The sequence below is a fragment of the Apostichopus japonicus genome, chromosome 16, assembly GCF_037975245.1.
Source record: "Apostichopus japonicus isolate 1M-3 chromosome 16, ASM3797524v1, whole genome shotgun sequence".
Classification (NCBI taxonomy): Eukaryota; Metazoa; Echinodermata; class Holothuroidea; order Aspidochirotida; family Stichopodidae; genus Apostichopus; species Apostichopus japonicus.
This window is the reverse complement of record NC_092576.1, coordinates 23,685,617-23,707,680: the sequence shown is the minus strand read 5'-3', so window position 1 is coordinate 23,707,680 and position 22,064 is coordinate 23,685,617. Positions and strand designations below refer to the sequence as shown.

Sequence of the window (22,064 nt, the reverse complement as noted above, 5' to 3'; positions counted from 1 at the left end):
TAAGATGCCGAACAATCGTGATATATGATGTAAAAAAAGAGAACACTATTCCAGAAGGGTTGAAGATATTTTGCAAAACAGAAAATAGCTATAACAGAAGAAGTTGGGCAGTCCTTTAAACGTTTGAAGTAAAAATAAATGAAACGAAATATTACTACCAACTTGAAATAATCGAGGCCTCGGCCTCCGATTAAATCTTATTTTATACTGACCACCAGGAACTTTCAACTCACCCATACCATTACTTCAACAATAAATCATCGGCAGAACGGTATATATATATATGTTTATATAAATATATATATAAATATATATATATATATATATATAAACATATATATATATATTATATATATATATATTACATATATATATATATATAAACATATATATATATATTATATATATATATTACATATATATATATATATATATATGTATATATATATATATATATATATATGAGATGAAATTAACTGCGACGAGCTGTCTTTTATGGGCATATCTGATCGTAATAATACCTGGTACTGCCAACGAACTACCATAGAATGTGTGTGTATGTTTGAAACTACAGTTGCTAAGTATACAAGTAATAATTAGCATTTCAATTCCAGAGAGTAGGAGCTGATTGAATTATCCAATTATTTTCACAAAAGAAATCACGAGGACATTGGTTAACCTCATCGAGTTACTTCTTTCCACTGTGAACAGAAATTTTTGACGAATGGTGGCCTAGACACATTTTTGTACCACGAATCTAGTAAACGTAGAACGGACATCACTTACTGTTTCAACACCGCTCACTGTTGTTACGATAACCTGGCTAACTTAGACGTTTATATTTTCCTTGGAAAGTCGATGGCGTGCTGTTTTTCACCATTGATTTAAACATACACTTTATATATTTGTATTTGCGATACATAAGCTGCAGGTCTATATCCAAAGCACATAACAGTTGACAGTGACTCACAGCGACCTGAACATGTCAGACGTATGAATTATCATGACAATGAATCTTAATATCAGAAAATTAAAATCGTTTGTCTCACGATGCCTTTACAAATTCTTGTTGGATGGAAGTCTTAAGGCATATGGTGTTATAATGGAGGATACGGTGCATAAATTTCATTCGCAATACAGTATAATTGGACTAGCATTTTCGATGCAAGTCGGAATTGGCTATCTAATAGGTGAGTTATTTAAACACATTCAATTAGCTAGGAGAGAATTGCCGATGCAACACCACTGTATCTATCATACTAGCGCGAAAACTGCCCCTTGTCACATACCACTTGCGCATTGACTTCCCGATAATATTCATCAGAATGCTCCAAGTGCTTAATGGAAATAATTCTATGTTTTTTAATAGGACTTTTTGCTTGGTCAATTACGGCCTTGTATAAGACATACTCCAATTAAGTATCATAAAACAATACATAGCCTTTCATTTCACGTTAAGTTAATTCTTCTACATGGCTTTCAACATGATGTTTTGATTTTCTTTTGTTATAGCAATATGCTAGCCTTTATTTGTTTGAGTCAAGCATCGTTATATTCACTGATGTCTTTATCTAGGTTATGCAGCTTGGGAAGTTACCAATTTCAGTTTCGAGCCATTGTATCTAAGTTCATTTAGCCAATCAATTCAATTAAAGGTAACAACCACCAGTCAGACACGTAAATTAATTTCAGTTGTAATTTCATGACATTAATAACATCGTTCCTCATTGTTTAATAAATAATAAGCAATGTTCAATCCCATTCGGCTACGTTTAATGTGAACTTTGATATAGTCAAAAAGGTTATAGTCTTGGTCCGGATTTAAACCAATGACCTTAAAGTTCCAAAACCATATCTTGCCACATACTATAAACTAAACATTGATAGATGCTAAAGTATCGGACACAAGGTAATCCCAAAGTTCAAAACCATATCTTACCACACATTATAAACCAGACATTGATAGATGCTAGAGTATCGAACACAAAGTAGCCTCAAAGTTCAAAAAATAGTGCAAAAATTCTCCTCCAGTGATACATACGAACGGTGTTAGACATATATCTATTTGTTGTTATTATGATTTCATGTTGCTTAACTCTGAACTTTGTTAGCTAAGTTTGTGGTTAACGTTTTAAATTATCATTAGCTATAATGTTTAGGTACAGTTGCAGACGGCGGAGTCGAGAGTGGAAGTGAGGGGCATTAGTTACGAACACTTTAATGTTGATTTAATTTAATATATTTAATGAAAAGTGCCCTTTCATAATTTACAAGTCAGTCTAGTAATCTTCTTTTGTCAATTTATGTTAACGTCACAGTACGTGTTTGCAGATGAATTTCGGAAATCAAACTTCCGAAGCAGATTCAATGTTCCGTATTTTAAATGCACTCTGACCAGGTGGGTTTAATGGAGAAACGTTGTCGCAATCGAAGGAAAGACATTTATTTTCTGTTGCCCTTACGGCGAAAACAGTTTACCGTAAAATCACTGCGACCGCCCATGTCAGCATGTTCATTACACAATTGTAAACGAAATAGTCTACATATGCGGCCCGATCAAGTCATATACTCGCATCATCCACTTTTTACAATTCTACGGAAGGTACTTCTGAAAACACTTGTATATTCATTGCAATGGAATAAAATGACACAAGTTTGCAAGCTGTATCGGTACGACGGAGAGAAAGAAACAAGAGCAGGGCTAGCCACGAAAGTAACAATACGTCTAGGCCTAACGGTCGTTAAACAAAAAAGAGAGACTTAATTGGCGCATGATCTGTTAGGCGGGGCTTGCGAATTTTGATTAAAGTTTGTATAATTTACGGACTCGATTATCAATCTGGCGAATTTCTTCAGCTCAACATTTTTAAGACAGATAAATCAATAAAAATAATGGATATTGATATGAAAATTGCATAGAACTGTTTCATTCTAACTGGATCTCAAAATATACTTTGAACAGACTTTTGTTAATGAAGTGGAGGTAAACGACAAAGGCAAATGAATATATATAATTGAAATCGTAGTGACTTGGAAAATCTAGAATAGTGAAAAAAACTTCCAGCCTTCACCGGGATTCGAACCCGGGCCTCCCGCTATATATGCGGACACCCTGGCCACTAGGCTATGTACGCCGATTATATGTCCAAAGGTTCGGTAAGGAAGGTCGTAATTCCCCTCTATGTGTTTATCACCTGTATCGAACAATACTATATAGTTCTGTTTTGGTGACATATTTGCCGTACTCCGCCAACTCGAAATCATTTGTGATTCCTAAAGCATTATCTCTATATCTATACCAGCATATATATATATATTTGTATTTATATATGAAACGTGGGTGTTAAATACACGTTAAAGTAATACTTACTGAGTGCAGTGACGTAGAACCTAAGTTGGTATATGCAAAGTGTTACATTAGGCACCGACGAATGCACGCGTATATTAAATGGGTGTATGAAACAGTCTGTCTGCCACACATACACACACGCATATATATATATATATATATATATATATATATATATCGAATCCCGGTGGAGGCTGAAAGTTTTTTCACTGTTCTTGATTTTCCAACTCATTACGATTTTCATTTATATATATTCATTTGCCTTTGTCGTTTACCTCCATTGCATATATATATATATATATATATATATATATATATATATATATATATATATATATATATATATATATATATATATATATATATATATTTATATATATTTATATATGTATATATATACCATTGGATCCGGACATAGGTTACATCCTACAACTAAGGGTATGGGTTACATTTTGGTCATGTGATCAAATCCCATGGTAGGGGCATGGTGGGGTACCTTGGTGAACACTAACCAAAAAGCAATACATATACATAGTGCATACCTCTTAGGGCCTTTCTGTGGCCAGGTAATGAATGGGTGTAACCCTTTTGGTTAACCTATGCCCAATCGTCATTTAATATCCCAGTAATGAGAGATATGTTAGGACAGGCACATTCTAGTGTTATTACGTATGGGAGATATAGGTAGTATGCCAATATGCATATACACATATATGGAATTCCAAAGTCACTCGTTAAGGAATAACATTTTTCAAGTGGTGCCATGGAAGTGGTGTAGGTGGATATTTGATGATCGGGTAGGGGGGTTAAGGGGGGGATGAGGAGGGGCATGAATGGGAGGTATGGGCGTAGTGGTAATCATGCAGGCGCATAGCCAGAAATTTCTCAAGGAGGAATGTCCAAATCATAAGGCAGGGTTTCTGGACACTTTGGTGTCATGCTCGGGCAGGCGGCGGGGGTGAGGAGGGGATGGATGGGGCGTATGGGTGTACCGGTAATCATGTACGCGCAGCCAGAAATGTGTCATGGGGGTGGTGGGGGAGGCCGAATATTAAGGGATCGTTCCTGGACACCGTAGTGTCATAGAAGTGGTGTAGGTAGATTTGATGATCAGGGAGGATGGTGAGGAGAGACATGGATAAGAAGTATGGGCGTAGTGGAAATCATACAGGCGCGCAGCCAGAAATATGGCAAGGGGAGTGCAAAGCATAAGGCATGGTTTCTGGACACCATGGTGATATGGGAGTGGTATAGGTGACTTTGATAATCTGAGGAGGGGTATGGATGGGAGGTATTAGTGTTGTGGTAATCATGCAGGCACATAGCCAGAAATCTGGCAATGGGGTGTGCCGGGGGTGTATCATAAGGTATTGTTTCTGGACACCGTTGTGTCATGGAAGTGTTGTAGGTGGATTTGATGATCGGGGAGGGGTGAGGAGGGGAATGGATGGGAGGTATGGGTGTAGTGGTATCATCAGCCGATTCACACAGAAATTACAGTAACTAATGTAAATCTTAAAACTTTTTACCACAGTCAAAACTGGTTTTAAATTGGTCAAAGTGCCAGAAAAAGGTAATTAGAAATGTTGTTAACATACAATTTATAATTTAAAAGGAATCTTCTGAACTGAGAACGCAGGGAGGAAACAAGATTTGTTTTCATCATAACATGTACCACCGTGAATAGGATAATTTGTGTTCAAAGAGTCCAGAGATCACACAAGGCTTAACTATAATAACCGATTGAGTACATTTTGACCCAATTTTAGTTACTTTGCGCAGAATATCTTCTCAAAATTGTGCATATTAGCTCTAAAATATATTTCTTTTGATTTCTGAAAGTATTCGAAAAGATAGATGGGTAAGATACATATTCCTCTCGGTGGATCACTATGATAAACGCAAAGACAACTCCTAGGTATCTGACTGCAAATTTCTTCCTCGCTACCACAATGTGACTCAGGTGTTATCTGACTTCCATTGTGTTCCTCACTACCACAATGTGACTCTGGTGGTATCTGACTTCTATTGTGTTCCTCATTACCACAATGTAACTCTGGTGATATCTGACTACCATTGTCTTCCTCACTTCCACAATGTAACTCAAAATGAATTGAGTTGAATTTTTGAGTTGAATTTATTGTCCTCAATCGGAAATTCGGCTTACACAGGTCGTAAACGAAAACAAAAGCAATATTATATGTATCAATAGACTGCTATACACATACAGTAATACAAGCATATATACAGCAAGTCCTACAAATAAGAAACTTATCTTCTCACTTGTGAATTAAATATATGGATAGAATTAGGCACAAATGAGTGTCTGTAGCGGGCCCTAAGTGTACGTGGTGGGCATAAACGCAGGCCAGAGCGGTTTTAAATGTAGTGCTCAAACAAGAGGTGTGTTGGGTCTTGGATAATTAGTTTCACTTTATTGCAGACCCGCTCATGATACAAACACTCTAACGAAGGTAAGTGAACACCGAATATCCGCTGGGCAACTTTCCTAGATTGCTCAAGCATCTTCACATCTATGGCGGGCCATCAGTCTCAAATCGTGGGGAATCGACATATCATCGATTTAAATCGACATATACCAATGTAATTCGACATATACCAGTTTAAATCGACATATACCTATTTAAATCGACATATACCAATTTAAATCTATGATATGTCAAAGTTTTTCAGCCTTATTATTACACCGAAATCTTTTTGCAAGTAATTTTCCATAATTGCCATTGACATAATCATGATGAACACCCTTGCCAGCTTGCTAACTTGGTGATTTTGGAACTATTTAATTATTCGCACGCCTTGTCAGGTGAATAAATGTGATCTTTGTTCACATGTCAATCATCATCGAAATCGGGATTTGTTAACATATCATCGATTTAAATTGGTATATGTCGATTTAAATCGGTATATGTCGATTTAAACTGGTATATGTCAAATTAAATTGGTACACGTCAATTTACAATGACATAAACCGATTTAATTTGACATATCATCGATTTTAAACTGGTATATGTCGATTTAAATTGACATATACCGATTTATTTTACTTATCATCGATTTAAACTGGTATATGTCGATTTAAATCGATGATATGTAGAATTGAACTGGTATATGTCGATTTAAAATCGGCAGAAGTAAACTTAAGCTGCTAGAAACTGGTATAAGTCGACGGAAATTAGTATATGTCGATTTAAATCTGTATAAGTCGACTCCCCACGATTTGAGACTGATGGCCCGCCATACACATCGATTCTTGTACCATTAGCAAAGTTACACATTATGTTATACATCAAAACACTTAGAATGAGGGATTTAAAGAACAAGGTCATGTTTGTTTTATCCACTCTGAGGTTCTTCAATTTTTTTCCAGAATACAGCCTCTGATTTGCTTTCTTATTTAAAATTGTGGCATTACTAGACCAGTCAATTTCGTTACTCAGCGTGGTTCCTAAGTACTCATATTCATCTACTTGTTCTAATTGTTCCCCATGAACATAAATGGGAGCGTGAGTTACTGGCTTGCGACGGAAATCTATAATCAGGTCCTTAGTTTTGGTCACTTTAAATTGTAACAAATAATCATCGCACCACTGGACAAACCTTGCAATCGTGATGGCGTATGAGTCAATTTCATCTGACAGGTAACCAGTAATGACAGTATCATCCGCATATTTGATAACGCTAAAATCACTGGTCATACTCTGACAGTCGCTTGTATACAGGGAAAAAAGCCAGGGGAGAGAACACGGCCCTGATGCGCACCTATACTTGAAATAATTTCCTTTGAGTAGACATCGCCTACATACACCCTCTGAGGTCTATTTTTAAGGAAGACTTAAATCCATATGGTAATTCGGGGGGATACACCTTATGCGATTAATTAACCTGTAAGTAAGTGTGGGACAATTGTGTTGAATGCACTAGAGAAGTCTATCAAAGTAGATCTCGCATATTGTCTATCTTTATCTAAATGAGAGTAAACTTTGTGCAGATATGTCAACACCGCATCATCTCTTACGTGTATGTCTAAACTTTCGTTGCTATCTTAAATTACGTTGTTGCCTAAACTTATGTTGTTGTCATCGTCTTTGTTCAACATTTGGTCTCACGAAGTTCAACTAACATCAACATCTATTAAAGGCTAGTGTCATAGTGGTATTAGTAGAATACTCTGTATGTTGTCTGACATCTCAAAAATGGAAAGGATACCATACAATCTAGACTGCCCACAGAGAGTTGTCGATAACTTCGTTCGTGAAGGGTAAGTTTGATAAATTAGTTTACATATACTGAATGAATTTAGTAATCATACTGAAGTAGTTTAACCCCCAAAGTGCGTCATGATCAGTTCAGCTTGGGCTAGGCGAAATTAGTCTATAGGCATAGGATAGCCTATGTCCTACTCATACTATTCCCAGCCTGTTAGTCGTCACTCCCTATACTGCTAACCCTAAACGCTAGTTAGGATAGGGGCCTAGCTTTACTAGTACTACTTAAGTACCAGGAGAGCCCAACTTCAATTTATTCGTGCTGCAGTGCAATTTAAGGAGGCCACGATCATGTTTATGCCACGTTAGGTCCACACCAACATGTACAAACTGTTCAGGCCTTGAATAACTTCCCGACTGGGAATTTTGTCAGTTTTACACTTTTTGTAATGTACATCCATACTACTTCCTTTTGACAAAGTTTGGTCCATGGGCTAGATGGGGTGAAATCAACCCGCCTTTTGGAGGTGGGTCAGGGTAAACTTTGTGGGGGTCTGACAACGCCTTCCCGACCAACAATTTTGTCAGTTTTTCCATTTTTGTAACATACTGCCATGCTACTTCCTTTTGCCAAAGTTTGGTCCATGGGCTAGATGGAGTGAAATTAACCCGTCCTGTGGGTCTTTTTCAGGGGGTCTGGGGTCCAAACCCGACCACTGGGGTTGAGCTGACAATTGACAATTTTTTCTGTGAATGACCTAGATGGTCTAAGTAACTTTAAGGGGTCAAACCTTCTGGGCTAAATGGGGTGAAATCATATGGGACAGGCTCTTGGCCTAAGTGTGTAGAGTTTCAAAAGCAATGAGGCTTTGTTATCGGGAGGTTCCGGTTCGATACCCGACCGGGTCATAGTAAGGTAGGTTCTTCATCCAAGAGCAATCTACGGTTTTCCCATCTGAAATGACTTTCTGAAATATTGCAAATCTGAGTTAAAATGTTGAATTGGAAGCCACCCGACGTGTAAGTTCAAACCCATTAGCCCTTACTGGTTTCTCCCACATTGGTGGTCGCTTTAGCGTCGTAAAAATAATTGCTGATTTTTATTTATAATTCTAAAAGCAGCTTTGGAAGGTAATACTGTACACTGTCTTGCAGTTTCATCATCCTTTATAAGAACTCTCAGATGTTCTGGCCTTTACTCTGTTGGTGCGGTCAGAGCAGCTTTAGATGTTGATGGCTTCTCCAGTACAGGTGGTCTTCGGGCAAGCCTTTCATACACATGTACCCCTTTGGGTTACCTTTCTGGTTCCTGAAAATAAGGGATACCCCTACAAGCATTCTGTTAGATCTGTATTCTCTGCAGTTGGTTCTCTATTCTTAAAATGGATGGAACATACTCTGTCATTCACAGTAGACTGCCAGTTTGCACCAAATAGAGCTTTTCTGTTGATGGCTGAAGCTTAGAGTTCAACGTGAGTTGAGACATCAACGTGAGTTTAGACAGCAGCAGAACTATTAACAGTAACGAAAATTTAGACAACAACCTACGTGTAAGCTTAGACATCAACGTGAGTTTAAACAACAACGGAACTTAAGACAGCTACGAAAGCTTAGGCTTCAACGTGAGTTTAGGCATCAATGTAAGCTTAAACTTCAACGTTTGTTTAGACATTAACGTGAGTTTAGATATCAACGTCAATGTAGACAACAACATAAATATAGAAATCAACAAAAGTTTAGACAGCAACGGAACTTTAGAAGAAAAAACGTCAGCTTAGACATCAACGTAATTCATACATCAACGTCCACGCAGACATCAACGTAAATGTATAGACATCAACGTAAGTTTAGATATCAACGTAAGCGTAGACTTAATGTGAGTTTAGGCACCAACGAACAGCAGCAACATGGTAAAATAGCTGCAACAACTTTAGATTAGACAACAACAGACTCAGTTTAACAAAATATTTTTGTAGTTTCCATAGTATTAGGGATGAAAAGAAAAACAGTTCGCGTTATGCAGATTTGCTGATATCATTTTCAGGCTTAATCAAGTGCCCAGCCTTGTCTATGAAAGAACTTAAAAGTACAATTCATACCATAAAACTTTGTCTGACGCAGATGGTTAAACTATGGTGTGATACTTGAGATATTAAATGTTATTGGCGAGGATTGGTGTACTATTTCTCTAAGCTCTGTCCTCCAAATTATTATTACAACTTAACGTGCAAAAATAATCTTATTTTTCATCTGATAATGACATGTGTTCTAGCTCGGCCGAGAACGGTACTGGGAGTTCTTTTTTTGTGCAGGTAGAATATTTATGTACCATGATTTTTGTTTATTGATTGTAGTTATTCATACCTTTGTCATTAGTCTTTTTAACATATACGAACAGGGGCGTATCCAGGATTTTCCAATAGGGGGGGCGCCAGGCATGAATGATCGCCGTCCTGGGGGATGGGTGTAGGGGGAGGGGTGTACAATTTTTGCTTTCAAAGAAGGGCTGAAATGCAAAATGGTGTCATATGCATAGGCGGCGATCCGTACTTCCGAGTGGTGGGGGGGGGATATGACCTTGTTGACTATCTAAGCGTAGCGCCACCATGAGTTGGCGCGAAGCGTACAAGAAAATTTTGGGATTAACAATCCCTCTAGATGGCCGGAAACGGCACTTCCCGAGGTTTCCAAGCGGCATATACCCAACTTTAAAATAGGGATGTCATGTCCGAAATATCTCATAATCAGGATCCAAAATACTTTTTTTTTAATTTCGGGTGTTATTTTGGGAAAATTGCCCCTGTCAATCTTGTTTCAGGCGCAACGTTAGAATGTTCGAGAGCTCTGTTATATTATTCGATGAAGAAAATGGCCTCATGCAGGCTATTATAGGCCTATACACATGCAATACACAATTACACATTCCTAGGTACCGATTGCTAGGGCATCCAGGTGAAACGTGTATTAAGCATTACCCTGGTTACATGAGATTCTCAGCTGTTCGAGGGAACATGTACGTGTGTAGGCCTACTTTAGGGCCTATATGAATACTATGAGAGTGCATATATGTACTATATCAATACCGTGGGCGCAATAATACATTTTGTTGTTATAGGGCCAATGAAGCCTACAGTCAACTATTTTTGCTTTATAAAGACGCTTTATTTGAAAAGATCGCACTGCGTTTATGGTAGGCGAGAAATGAAGCTAAAAAAGAGCCGTACATTAAGGAAGATGCATAAATGTAGGCATGAAAATATTCTTATCCCTGGCATTTGGTGGGGGGGATATAGTGCATTACATCCCCTCCACCCATTTTCATGGGGGATATATCCCCCCTCCACCCAGGATCGCCGCCCATGGCCATATGTGATCCATTTTTCGACCTTAATAATAAGCAACATTTCCAGTAAATATGGACACAAAATGCACAATTTAGTATGGCTGGCATGTCATTTAGTGTTTATAGTGATAATACAAACACAATTACCATCTATGTTTCTAAAACTATTATGCCGCCGAACTTCGCCAGAACCTTTTTTTGGCAAACAAAAAATAAAGCATACGGGAGGGGGGGGGGTTGAGCGATCACCGACATCTCACATAAAGGTCGTCATCAATTTTTTTTTTTTTTTTTTTTTGCTAAACTTTTTTTTCTTGGTGACGGCCAATAGGGGGGCGCGCGCCTGTTGCGCCCCCCCCTGGATACGCCCCTGTACGAATAACGTATCGTATCTTTCCTAAAATTAATTACAGTAAATAGATATAGGCCTACAAGCCTAGCGTTATAAAAGCCTCTGTCAGAGTACAAGAGTTTATCATTGCTTAAAGGTAACAATTTTTTCACGTTCTGATGACGATAGTACAAAACCGCTGTAGAACTGTGTTGAAAATATGAAATTGCTTTATGTAAGATAAGTAACAACAGTACCAATCTCTGTGGTGTAAGCGTGATGCAGCTTTGGGAAAGTTTACTCTACAATTGTTAGGTTCCTGACTGAAGTTTCTTTCCTTTCACCAATTTCTCTCCAGTGTATGTATATATTTATTATATTAAAATAGGGTAAACATTCTATAAGCTTTTCTTCCTCCTTTTCCATGCATTTGTATAGCCTAAATATTGTATAGCAATTAACATGATGAATGTTTTTTCTTCTTCTTTTTCTTTGTACCTGTGTCTCTAAATTGTATTTGTATATCAAAATATTCGTTTAGACGTTGTTAGACATCAATTAACTGTATACAATTGCTGGAAATAAAGTGTTGTCATTGTCAAAACCTCCGCCATTTAACCAGATTTCTAGTTGCAAGGTTTGGTTAAGTCTCTTTCTTCATTGCCTTCAAATCAAATTAAGTTTTCATACAAATTGTACTACAGTGATCATGGTGAATAAGGTTGCCTTCACCATTCTGAGTATTTCAATTAGTGGTCTCAGGTTGAGGTACATTGTCGTTGGCGTCGGTTTGAGACGCTGACTGCAACAATTCAACGTTTGCAACTTAATAAATCATGCCCGGTCTGCAATCATCGTCATACATTTATTCTGTTCTGCTCCGTTGCAATGATCGTAAAGCGAGACGGTCAACAAAATATGCGGGTTTTTTCATTTCGTTTTTCTTAACCGTGATTAAAATAACTACAGATGAGTTTCGCCCTGGTAAAGACCAACAGAGCAATACCATAATGACATGTATTCTAGCTTGGCCGAGAACGGTACTGGGAGTCCTTTTTATGAAGGTAGAATATTTATGTACGGTGATTTTTGTTTATTGATTGTAGACCTTCATACCTATGTCATTAGCCTCTCTCACAGCTACGTATAACATTCACTGAAGCAGTCTCAACATGCTAACGATACGACAATTCCAGGCGTTCCTGGCTAGATCGCTGTATACATTTCTATTGGATGGATCTTTAAAAGCCCACGGTGTTATCATGGAGAGCACGGTTAGAGAATTCTACTCTAGACATTTCATCATTGGATGGGTATTTACATTGCAGTCCGGAATATGTTATCTGATAGGTAAACGTATCTTTCCTAAAATTAATTACAGTAAATAGATATAGGCCTACAAGCCTAGCGTTATAAAAGCCTCTGTCAGAGTACAAGAGTTTATCATTGCTAAAAGGTCAGTTTTTTTATTCATGTACTGATGTCGATAGAACCAAATCCCCTGTAGAACTGTGTTGAAACTATGAAATTGCTTTATTTAAAAGATTAGTTACAGCAGTAGCAATCTCTGTGGTGTAAGCGTGATGTAGCTTTTGGGGTGTTTACTCTACAAATTGTTAAGTTCGGGACTCAAACTTTTGTTATAGAGTTTGTTTTCTTTCACCAATTTTTCCTCCCAGTATATGTATATATTTATTATATTCAAATGGGGAAAACATTCTATAAGCGTTGCGCTTCTTTTTTCTCCTTTTCCATGCATTTGTATAGCCTAAATATTGTATATCAATTAACATGATGATTTTTTTCTATGTACCTATGTCTCTAAATTGTATTGCATATAAAAATATTCGTTTATACTTTGTTAGACATTAATGAAGTGTACACAATTGCTGGAAATGAATTGTTGTCATTGTCATTGTCAAACCTCCGCCATTTAACAAGATTTCTAGTTGCAAGGTTAAGTCTCTTTCTTCATTGCCTTCAAATCAAATTAAGTTTTTACATACAAATTGTACTACAGTGATCATGGTGAATAAGGTTGCCTTCACCATTCTGAGTATTTCAATTAGTGGTCTCAGGTTGAGGTACATTGTCGTTGGCGTCGGTTTGAGACGCTGACTGCAACAATTCAACGTTTGCAACTTAATAAATCATGCTCGGTCTGCAATCATTGTCATACATTTATTTTGTTCTGCTCCGTTGCAATGATCGTAAAGCGAGACGGTCAACAAAATATGCGGTTTTTTTAATTTCGTTTTTCTTAACCGTGATAAAAATAACTACAGATCAGTTTCGCCCGGGTAAAACTAACAGAGCAATACTACATGTGTGAGAGCAGTGATACCTCAATGATTAGCAGAAAGTGTAGTCTTTTGTCTCCCAATCAAGAAGTTTTTGGTCAAAATTAGGTCACTATACGGAAGAGAAAACAAGAAGAAGACGGAAAAAAGTTTTATTTTAGACTTTATAAAGGTTTTAGCCCTTGTTTATGGAGGAATATTACACTGAAATGATGACGTAGCCCCCTACCCCAGACTACATTAACATAGAATTCCTTCCTCACGTTGAAATTATATTCAGTAACTTTACCGCTAACAACGCGCTACAAAGCAAAGCACAACGTACCCGAAACACTGACAAACATTAATTCGGTTAGGACAAATTTTTGTATGATATTGTTATATAGTTATCGGGTTGTACAGGATCATTAGGCAAATTAATAACGTGTCGTAGATCTGTGGATGACTAAACTAATTAGCATTCGTGTCACAGATCTCATTTCCAATACCACGTAGTTTAAGTGATTTTACTTGTGTCAATGCGTATGACAGGCTTTCTATAACTGTCAATGATAGTGTATTACGTATGTGTTAGCATTGTACAGAGTACACACCTGGTGCATGTTATTCCTAACCCGATTCATGCGTATGATGATAACATTTCTAGCCATAACAATCACTTTTTATGTCATAAAGCTATCCTTAAAATTAGTTCTATATTAACCAACATTCTTGGCGTATGTGATTTTAATTTACATGCTCTTTTGCTAAATATTTACAAGAGAAATCTCACTATCTACATATATCTACTTATTCTGAAATATGATACGTCAATGTTAATAAAACAGTAATGAAATTCAAGCTCATTATTTTTTCAAGAATTGATTTTGCGAGTATCTAAATTCAACATATAAGTCAAAGTATTATAGCATCAATGCTTGGTTTTCCTGTTTTGTTTTTTTAGGTTGTCTTTTTTCTTCACGTTGATTTCTTTCTTGTGTATTTCTTCGTATTTAAGTTTAATGTACTTCGCCCCCTAACGTATATACTGCTAAACTTTTCGAACCACAAAATCATTTTTTTAAGTCATAAAGCTTCTGATCGTTAAAGGTACAATTTTGTATTTAAAATTCATTTTAATTATGTTTTGACGTCACTCTCGTTATAGTTTACATGCTCTATTGCTTAAGATTAAAAACGAGAAAAGTGCAAGGTCACTCATGATGATGTCATGTAATGTTTTTATTCTCACTGTGATTTTTCACCATTAAAAACATAAAATACAATACAAATGTCATCTATTTCGTAAATAACCACGTTTTTTACCCCTATTTTAACATTTAGGTCAACTTACCAATGCGAATTGGTTTTACTGTGTTTAAGTTCTCTTCTTTCTTTTTTTTTTTGTCTTTCTTTCATTCTTCCTTGTTGTCCTTGGTTTCAAAGACAAATGTTTACTTCTCCGTTTAAATCTGAACATTTTCACTAGATATCAGTTCACCTGATATCTGCATCTTCTCTTTTAACCAACTCACGCATTCTTTCTTTCACATTTCACAGCCCCATTGGCGACATTTCTCAATGAAAGGTTTAACTCACGACTGGTGGCAATTGTGGGAGGATTCCTTGCTGGAATGGGCTACATAGGGAGAGCACTTTTCCCTCCAAAAACAATTCTTCATTTACTGATGTATTTGTCAGTCTCAGGTACACATACATTACTCATTACACACACACACATATATATATATATATATATATATTTATATATATATATATATATATATATATAGATCATAGAATAGAAATAATAATAATAATAGAATGTCAATTTAAACTAGTTTCTATTAATGTTTTATTCGGCAACTCTATCTAAACCAATCAACTGATGGTTTAACCTTAAGTGATGTCAAAAGGACAAACTATTGTGGTCTCTAAAAGTTACACAGAGGAATTTTAAATTTATATATAAATTATTTGGACCACTATTAGTTTCCAGCAAGACTATATACCTACCCACACCAACACGAATTGTATATAATTATCCCTCCACACCTTTTGGTATAAGGATTAATGAGGATTAAGTCCGAAATCTATTGGGATCTTTATTTTCAACCTTTTTTTATGAACCGAGGCTAGGTCAGGAAATGAAACATATCGTGCCTTTACTATTTTACTATCAAGAGAAATGGAAGACCGACCAATGAAATTTAAGGCAACTTCTTCATTGGTTTAAAAACCAACGTCTACGAAGCGTTACTTCGTACACGTACAACACCGTGCTTGTTGTGACAGAATTTCTATCAAGGTTACAACCAGAATAGGTTGATAACCTTATAAAATATATTTCATACCATACTATACCAGTATTCGATAGTGTCAGATTTTGCTGTTATAACTGATCAAATCAAAATAATGCATAATACTACGTTCAGTATGTAAAGCGATATAGAGCGAAGACAATATTGCATATACCACACAGGACAATATAGAATTACTGTATAGAGCGAAGACAATATTGCATATACCACACAGGACAATCTAGAATTACTGTATAGAGCGAAGACAATATTGAATATACCACATGACAATATAGAACTACTGCATAGAGCGATGACAATAATGAATAAACAACACAGGAAAACGAGAGACGAAAGACATATGCGGTCCTGAGGGATATGATACGTTCGACCTTTTTGCAAATACCGTCGACGTGACATAGTAATGAGAATCACACTCTGATAGCAGACAAAACATTATTAATCAGCAATAAATTCAAACAAAGAAACAAAAATAAACATAAATTAATCGACAATAATTCAAATACATTCATATTAATCAATCAATATTTGCTTCATCAGTAACACTGTTCAGAGATACGTTGAGTTTTGTCTTAAAATATTGTTTAAGTTGTCTGATATGAATACGAATGACATTAACAAAATTAAAATATAGCGTTGTTTACCTCATTATAGAATTGATTTTGTTCGATAAGGGAAATATGTAATACTGGTCGGCAATGTTAGTGACACTGTATGCAATGCTGTCGTTGGTAGGTTGAAGAAATGAAATGGTTTAATACACCGTGAAGATGACATTTGTACTGTGAACATGTACAATATTCAAGTGAAGATTGATTTGACTGGTATGTATTCAAAGCTTACGGTCTGTGTCCCATTTTGTGTCTGTTTACCAGTAGTTTGTTGAACTTAACTCCTTTTTTTCATAAACGTTAGCATTATACCATCAAATAATGATCATCTATCAAGTGGTACTAACTTGTTTACGATTCTCAAGCTGAAGAAGGGCTAATGGGAGGGGGGCATAGGAGGTGGGGTGAATCTCAGCTTTCAGCGACAGAAAATTGCACAAACAAATATTTTAAATTATGCTGGGAATGAAGTCTAAAGATTTGTGCATATTATCAAAATCTACCGTTAAATCCATGTAGGCTTACGAGAATTTACATATTGTTACCTTATTGAAGAAATGAGGTAATATGGTGAAATAATCACTGATTTCTTTTTGGCCAATTAAATCCCTTCCAAAGTAAGATACAAGAGAACTCATTTTTCTTTTATTTCAATTTTGTTATTTTCTGTGTCAGGTTTTGGATTTGGACTCGTGAACGTCATCACTGTGGTTTCATTGAAAGAATCCTTTGAGGCAGATTATGCAACAGCTTATTCTATTAGTATGTTCGCTTCGTACATTGGCGTAGCTACACTGCCTCCACTATTGAGTTATCTGGAGCAATCTCGAAGTGTTGAAGAAGGCATGTTGGTCCTGGGCATCATTACGTCTACTCTCGTTGTCACTGGATTCTTTACCGATACAACCAAAAATACGAAATCAGAAGACTCCTCCTACGTTGAGACTGACTCGGGCGAACTCGGTTCGAAGCCGAAAGGTTTATCTATTGAAGACAATGACTTTAAAGCTGAGACAGCGCTTGACGAAACTACTGGAGGACCGGGCTACACTGAAACTTCTCAACTAATGTTGCAACGTTCTTCGAATGATGAAGAAAGCAAAGAAGGAACAAAATCTTCATTTAAGGCATGGATGCGTTTGTTCTCTAAGCATCCGGAATTTGTTGCTTTACTTTACATTTCTACTATTGGAGACATGGAGTTCACTAGTTGGTCGATATTTCTTGTACCATACGGTGAATACCTTGGCATAGACTCCACAACAGCCGTTTGGTTGTCTACAATAGGGGGGATTTCAGGATTTATTGGAAGGGTTTATAGCTCCGTCCTGTTTTACCATAAAAGAATGAATTTGACTCTGGGATTTCATTTGCCACTATCGTGTTTAGTGGTCGGTTATGTTATTAGTTTTATAGATAGCACATTCCTGGCATTAGCTGCTACAGCCCTTTTAAGCGGATTTGGCATTTCAGTACAGAGTTGTGTCTCCTCGAGTTTGCTTCCTTCCTGCGTTTGTAGTTATCATTTCAAACACGCAGTCACCGTTTACTATGGTATAGGTGGTTTTGCGACCTTGCTAGCAGGTTTTTCTACGGGTAAGTAATAAACTGTTCTTTTCATTCTCCTTAGTCATTCGCTTGAATTGTTCAAGATCCTTGTCAGATACCGAAGCCAAATGTGTAACTCGGGTTTGCCATTTTTCTGTGTATACTCGATATAAACTTGACTGTTGAAATCAGTTGGTGATATCTTATACCCGTATAAAAACAATATCATTTCATACGATTCGAGTTTTTCTTTTCTTTTTGGTATCGTATACTTAAGTTATATCAATATATTTTGAACTATCAAAGACAGTCAAGTGGAATCCATATTGTGGACTGGCTAAAGAAAACATATCATAAGATCATGATCAAATTTTTGCATGAAACTTGTTCGAGAAATTCATCGTTGAAATTGTCACAGTTTTGTAGTATATATATGTAATCAAACCGGCGTGATGTCATAGTTGCATACTAACAGACAATTTTGTCTTAGATAGAGTCCCAAGTTTGCTTTAGGAGCTGTAAAGCCATTGATATGTTAATTCATCTTAATTTTGAAGAAAAGAAGAAGAGACAATTGGATTAATAGTAAAACAACTTGATCAGTATCAACTTATGACATCGCACCTATATACTTCAAGTAATTTGTTTTTTATTATCGTGCAAAAACATGTCAAATGTTTTTTTTCTCGAAAACGATACATAGGAATTGAATGCAACAGTTTGCTTAAAATATGTTCATTTTTAAACAGCTTTATATGATATTTATTCTGAAATATCAGTTAAAAGCACATTAAAGTTTCTTGTTGAGTTATCTTTGCCATAGTCTGTTAGTTAATTATAAAATGCAACCCAAATAAGTTTAATGTGCTACTTGAGCACATCAAAAGCCTCAACGTTTTTTTTCGCAAAAAGGTGCAGAAAATTACAGAATTTAGTAATTGTGAATTATACGTATAAACCATTGCATTATGGAATGAAATGATCATTTACGTAGCTGATATAGCCGGCATACCATCAACAAAAGACAAACAATTACATTTTACTTACAATTGTCTTAGAGTTATATCTATTGCCTTCTTTAGAAATTGTGGTCAACGCTTTTAATTAGTACCTTATTTAATAGTCAACACCTTTGTGTGTGATGTGATTTAGTGTCATGACCATGTAGAAAATTGTTTTTTTGTAAACTTTAATGCTCCTTGTTGAACTTGTTATTACTATATTTTACGTTAGCCTACTTTAGTTGAAATTATTTTGGTAAATATTTGTTCGTCAATTTTACCAGACCTAAAGACAGAGTAAACTTCAAAATAGGATTGTTAATTCATCAACATGAAGATTTTGTTCGCGAAATGAAAGTTAAGGGGAGAGAAATTACGGAAGTCGTTTTTTTGATTCACAACATTTCGTCATCCAGATACGTGTTGATAGAAGTAGTAACACTCAAATAGTTGTTTGATTAATACTCGATATAATTGTAGTAAAAGGAACTAACGTGAGCTACAATTTCATGGGGTCCCAAGAACTGGCTCTGTTTATGGCGTTATCCTATAATAGACCCCATACTCTGTTGAAATATTTGTTTTGCATAAGTCGCGTTGTAACTTATTGAGTCATTCATAGTATTCATTAATAACATCATTTTTTTATATTATGCTTATATTTCATTCATTGTTTTTTTTTTTCAGTTTACGTTACCCTACCATATTTCGAATCAATTAATTTAAGTCTTTATTTATGTTGATTTTGATTTCTTTTCTTTATCTTTAAGGTGGTATGGTGGATGTTACGGGCTCCTACCGCTACGCATTTATGTACCTTACCTCTCTCGTTGTCACGCAGATTATCACAAGTGTTATCTGGTCAGTGAGTCCCAATTTGACTTCAGTTTGAGGTATCATCACTAACTACAGCATGCAGTGACGTATTAATGCCGTCTGAGCAATGATATATTCCGGCGAGGCAACGGAGAGCATCGGATGAGTTCCGAGTTTGGCCTTGAAACAACATTAACATCTTCAACCATGAACATTATCTTTTGTGGTATAGTTTCTTTGATGTGAATCGCCGTGAATGTAATACATTTGTATGGATTTTCTCTGATCCATTGAGAATATCTCTGATATATCCATGGAGATTATCTCAGTCAGATATATTCATTGAGATTATCTCTGACATAAGACTTTGACGTTTCGTGGATGGAGAATCATCACTTTGAGATGAGAAGTGCAGTTCCCTTTCAGACAAAGAGGATTTGATGGAATAGGATGTAGTCTCCTGATAACGCTTAAGATCCTCCGTAAGAGGAATTTAAGGAAAACTGGGTTTATGCCATGTAGCATCACTTTGTATTGAACATTCATCGTGAAACAAATGTAAAAAACATCGTTTACTATGATAATTGAAAGTTAAATCTAAATTAGGCAATAAATTCAATGTATTATTCCTTTCAAAACTGAATATTTCTTGAAGTTGGTTTGAAACTTAGATTCACTCTGGCAAATATGGACAAACCATGTATAGTATAAAGTAGACAATTGTGTTCTCTTTCAACAAAACTACAAGATCCATCCTGAGTTCTGACCTAATCTTTCCAACTTAAACATACTTTGGGGTCTTAAAAGTTTTAATGCACTGGTGTATGATGTCGTATTCGGAGCAACTTTAGACGTTCACATCTCATTTCTAAATGTTGCTTAGAATTTGGTTGCCTTATGTCACAAATGCATGTTATCCTGTATATAGACGTTTTTTCCATCTTTAACTGAGTTTTTTAAGATGTGTTTATCTCACCAAATTGTGGTAACTTAACACAAATTGCAGTTTAAAGAAATCAACGTGTTTGTTTCATGTACCGTCTTGAAATACAATATGATTAAGGAACATTAATTATCTTTATAAAAAATATAACCAACACAGTGTACCATATTTCTCGAAATAGATGGAGAAATTATACAGAAATAAAGTTGAAGATATAGGCTAGCATATATTATGTCAGTTTGTCGGTGATGAAATGTTAAACTCTGCTCGTCGGTTAAGTGAGCGTAAACCGCTCTGGTCTGTGTTGGATGTTGAATTTGAATTAATCGTATACGGTGAACTGAATATATAACATGTTTATCTCACTTTTGGACAACTAATTTCTAATTCTGTAACTGTTTTAAATGTCTACGGTAATCTGCAAAACCGAAAGTGAACAGAATATACTATGTTACTATTTTTGCTGTTTATACAGACAAGTCCTTATATAATTCAAAGACTTTATGTATAACAATGGCTTTCCCTGGGATTACAATTTTTGTTTAAAGATGGAAGAGGTTTAGCGGACAGCCTAACCTCCGTCTTCCGAAGAATTACTTTGATTCACGAAGTAACTGAATACGTAGTAAAGTTTCTTTTCCGTTTCCTTTTTCCCCGCCTCAATCCCTAAATGATTACTTTGGTTTATCAAGAATCTAGAACTGATATTTGCCAATACAAGCGAGATGCACTTAAATCCCTGTAGCGTATAAGTTCTTCTTCATCATTTAAAAATTAAGATTGTGTTCAAAACCAAAGTTAAACTTTAATAATTTAGCATGCGTATATTGTTTCTATGGTAACTAATTCATCCTAAACCTTTTTATCGCTGTTTTATATTAAAACGGCATTTAAGCCTTCAAAATAAAAACACAACGCCATATCGCTTTACTTAGTAAACAATAAATGTATGAATAATCTAAATAAAAAGAACGAGGGAAAAATTTGTATTACAAATCGTTCTTACTTTCTTGGATTACTGTTATGCATTTAGAAATGATCGAAATGTTAAATTTACGTTTTGAACAATATTTTCCCTGTTCACGAAATAAAGACATCCCTTGCTCAAGTATACATGAATATATTTTATTATTATTATTATTATATTTTTGTACAAAGATAACAATTGTGACGAAAGCCCGTTTATGAAGTTTAAATTTATAAGTTTATATAAATCATTTTGTTTTATGTTTTGATGTCTTTCCAAAACTTACAATGACTGAACGGGAATGACGTCTGGAATGACTTGATTTG

The 22,064-nt window shown here is 35.8% G+C and overlaps 1 protein-coding gene across 3 annotated transcripts; it reads left to right on the top strand.

Annotated features, from left to right (window-relative positions):
* The first annotated feature begins 582 nt into the window (after positions 1–582).
* Positions 583–21,636, top strand: LOC139983646 (monocarboxylate transporter 2-like). 3 transcript variants are annotated; one of them, XM_071997326.1, is made up of 4 exons: positions 583–1,190; positions 15,092–15,238; positions 17,139–18,059; positions 19,854–21,636. In XM_071997326.1, the coding sequence occupies exons 1-4, from the start codon at positions 1,004–1,006 to the stop codon at positions 19,916–19,918; spliced, it is 1,320 nt and encodes a 439-aa protein (XP_071853427.1). In that variant the 5' UTR covers positions 583–1,003; the 3' UTR covers positions 19,919–21,636. The 3 variants fall into 3 exon arrangements, with proteins under 3 accessions (XP_071853427.1, XP_071853425.1, XP_071853426.1); XM_071997324.1 differs by having other exon boundaries at positions 19,783–21,636; XM_071997325.1 differs by lacking the exon at positions 583–1,190 and adding an exon at positions 12,027–12,602 and having other exon boundaries at positions 19,783–21,636.
* The last annotated feature ends 428 nt before the right edge of the window (positions 21,637–22,064 follow it).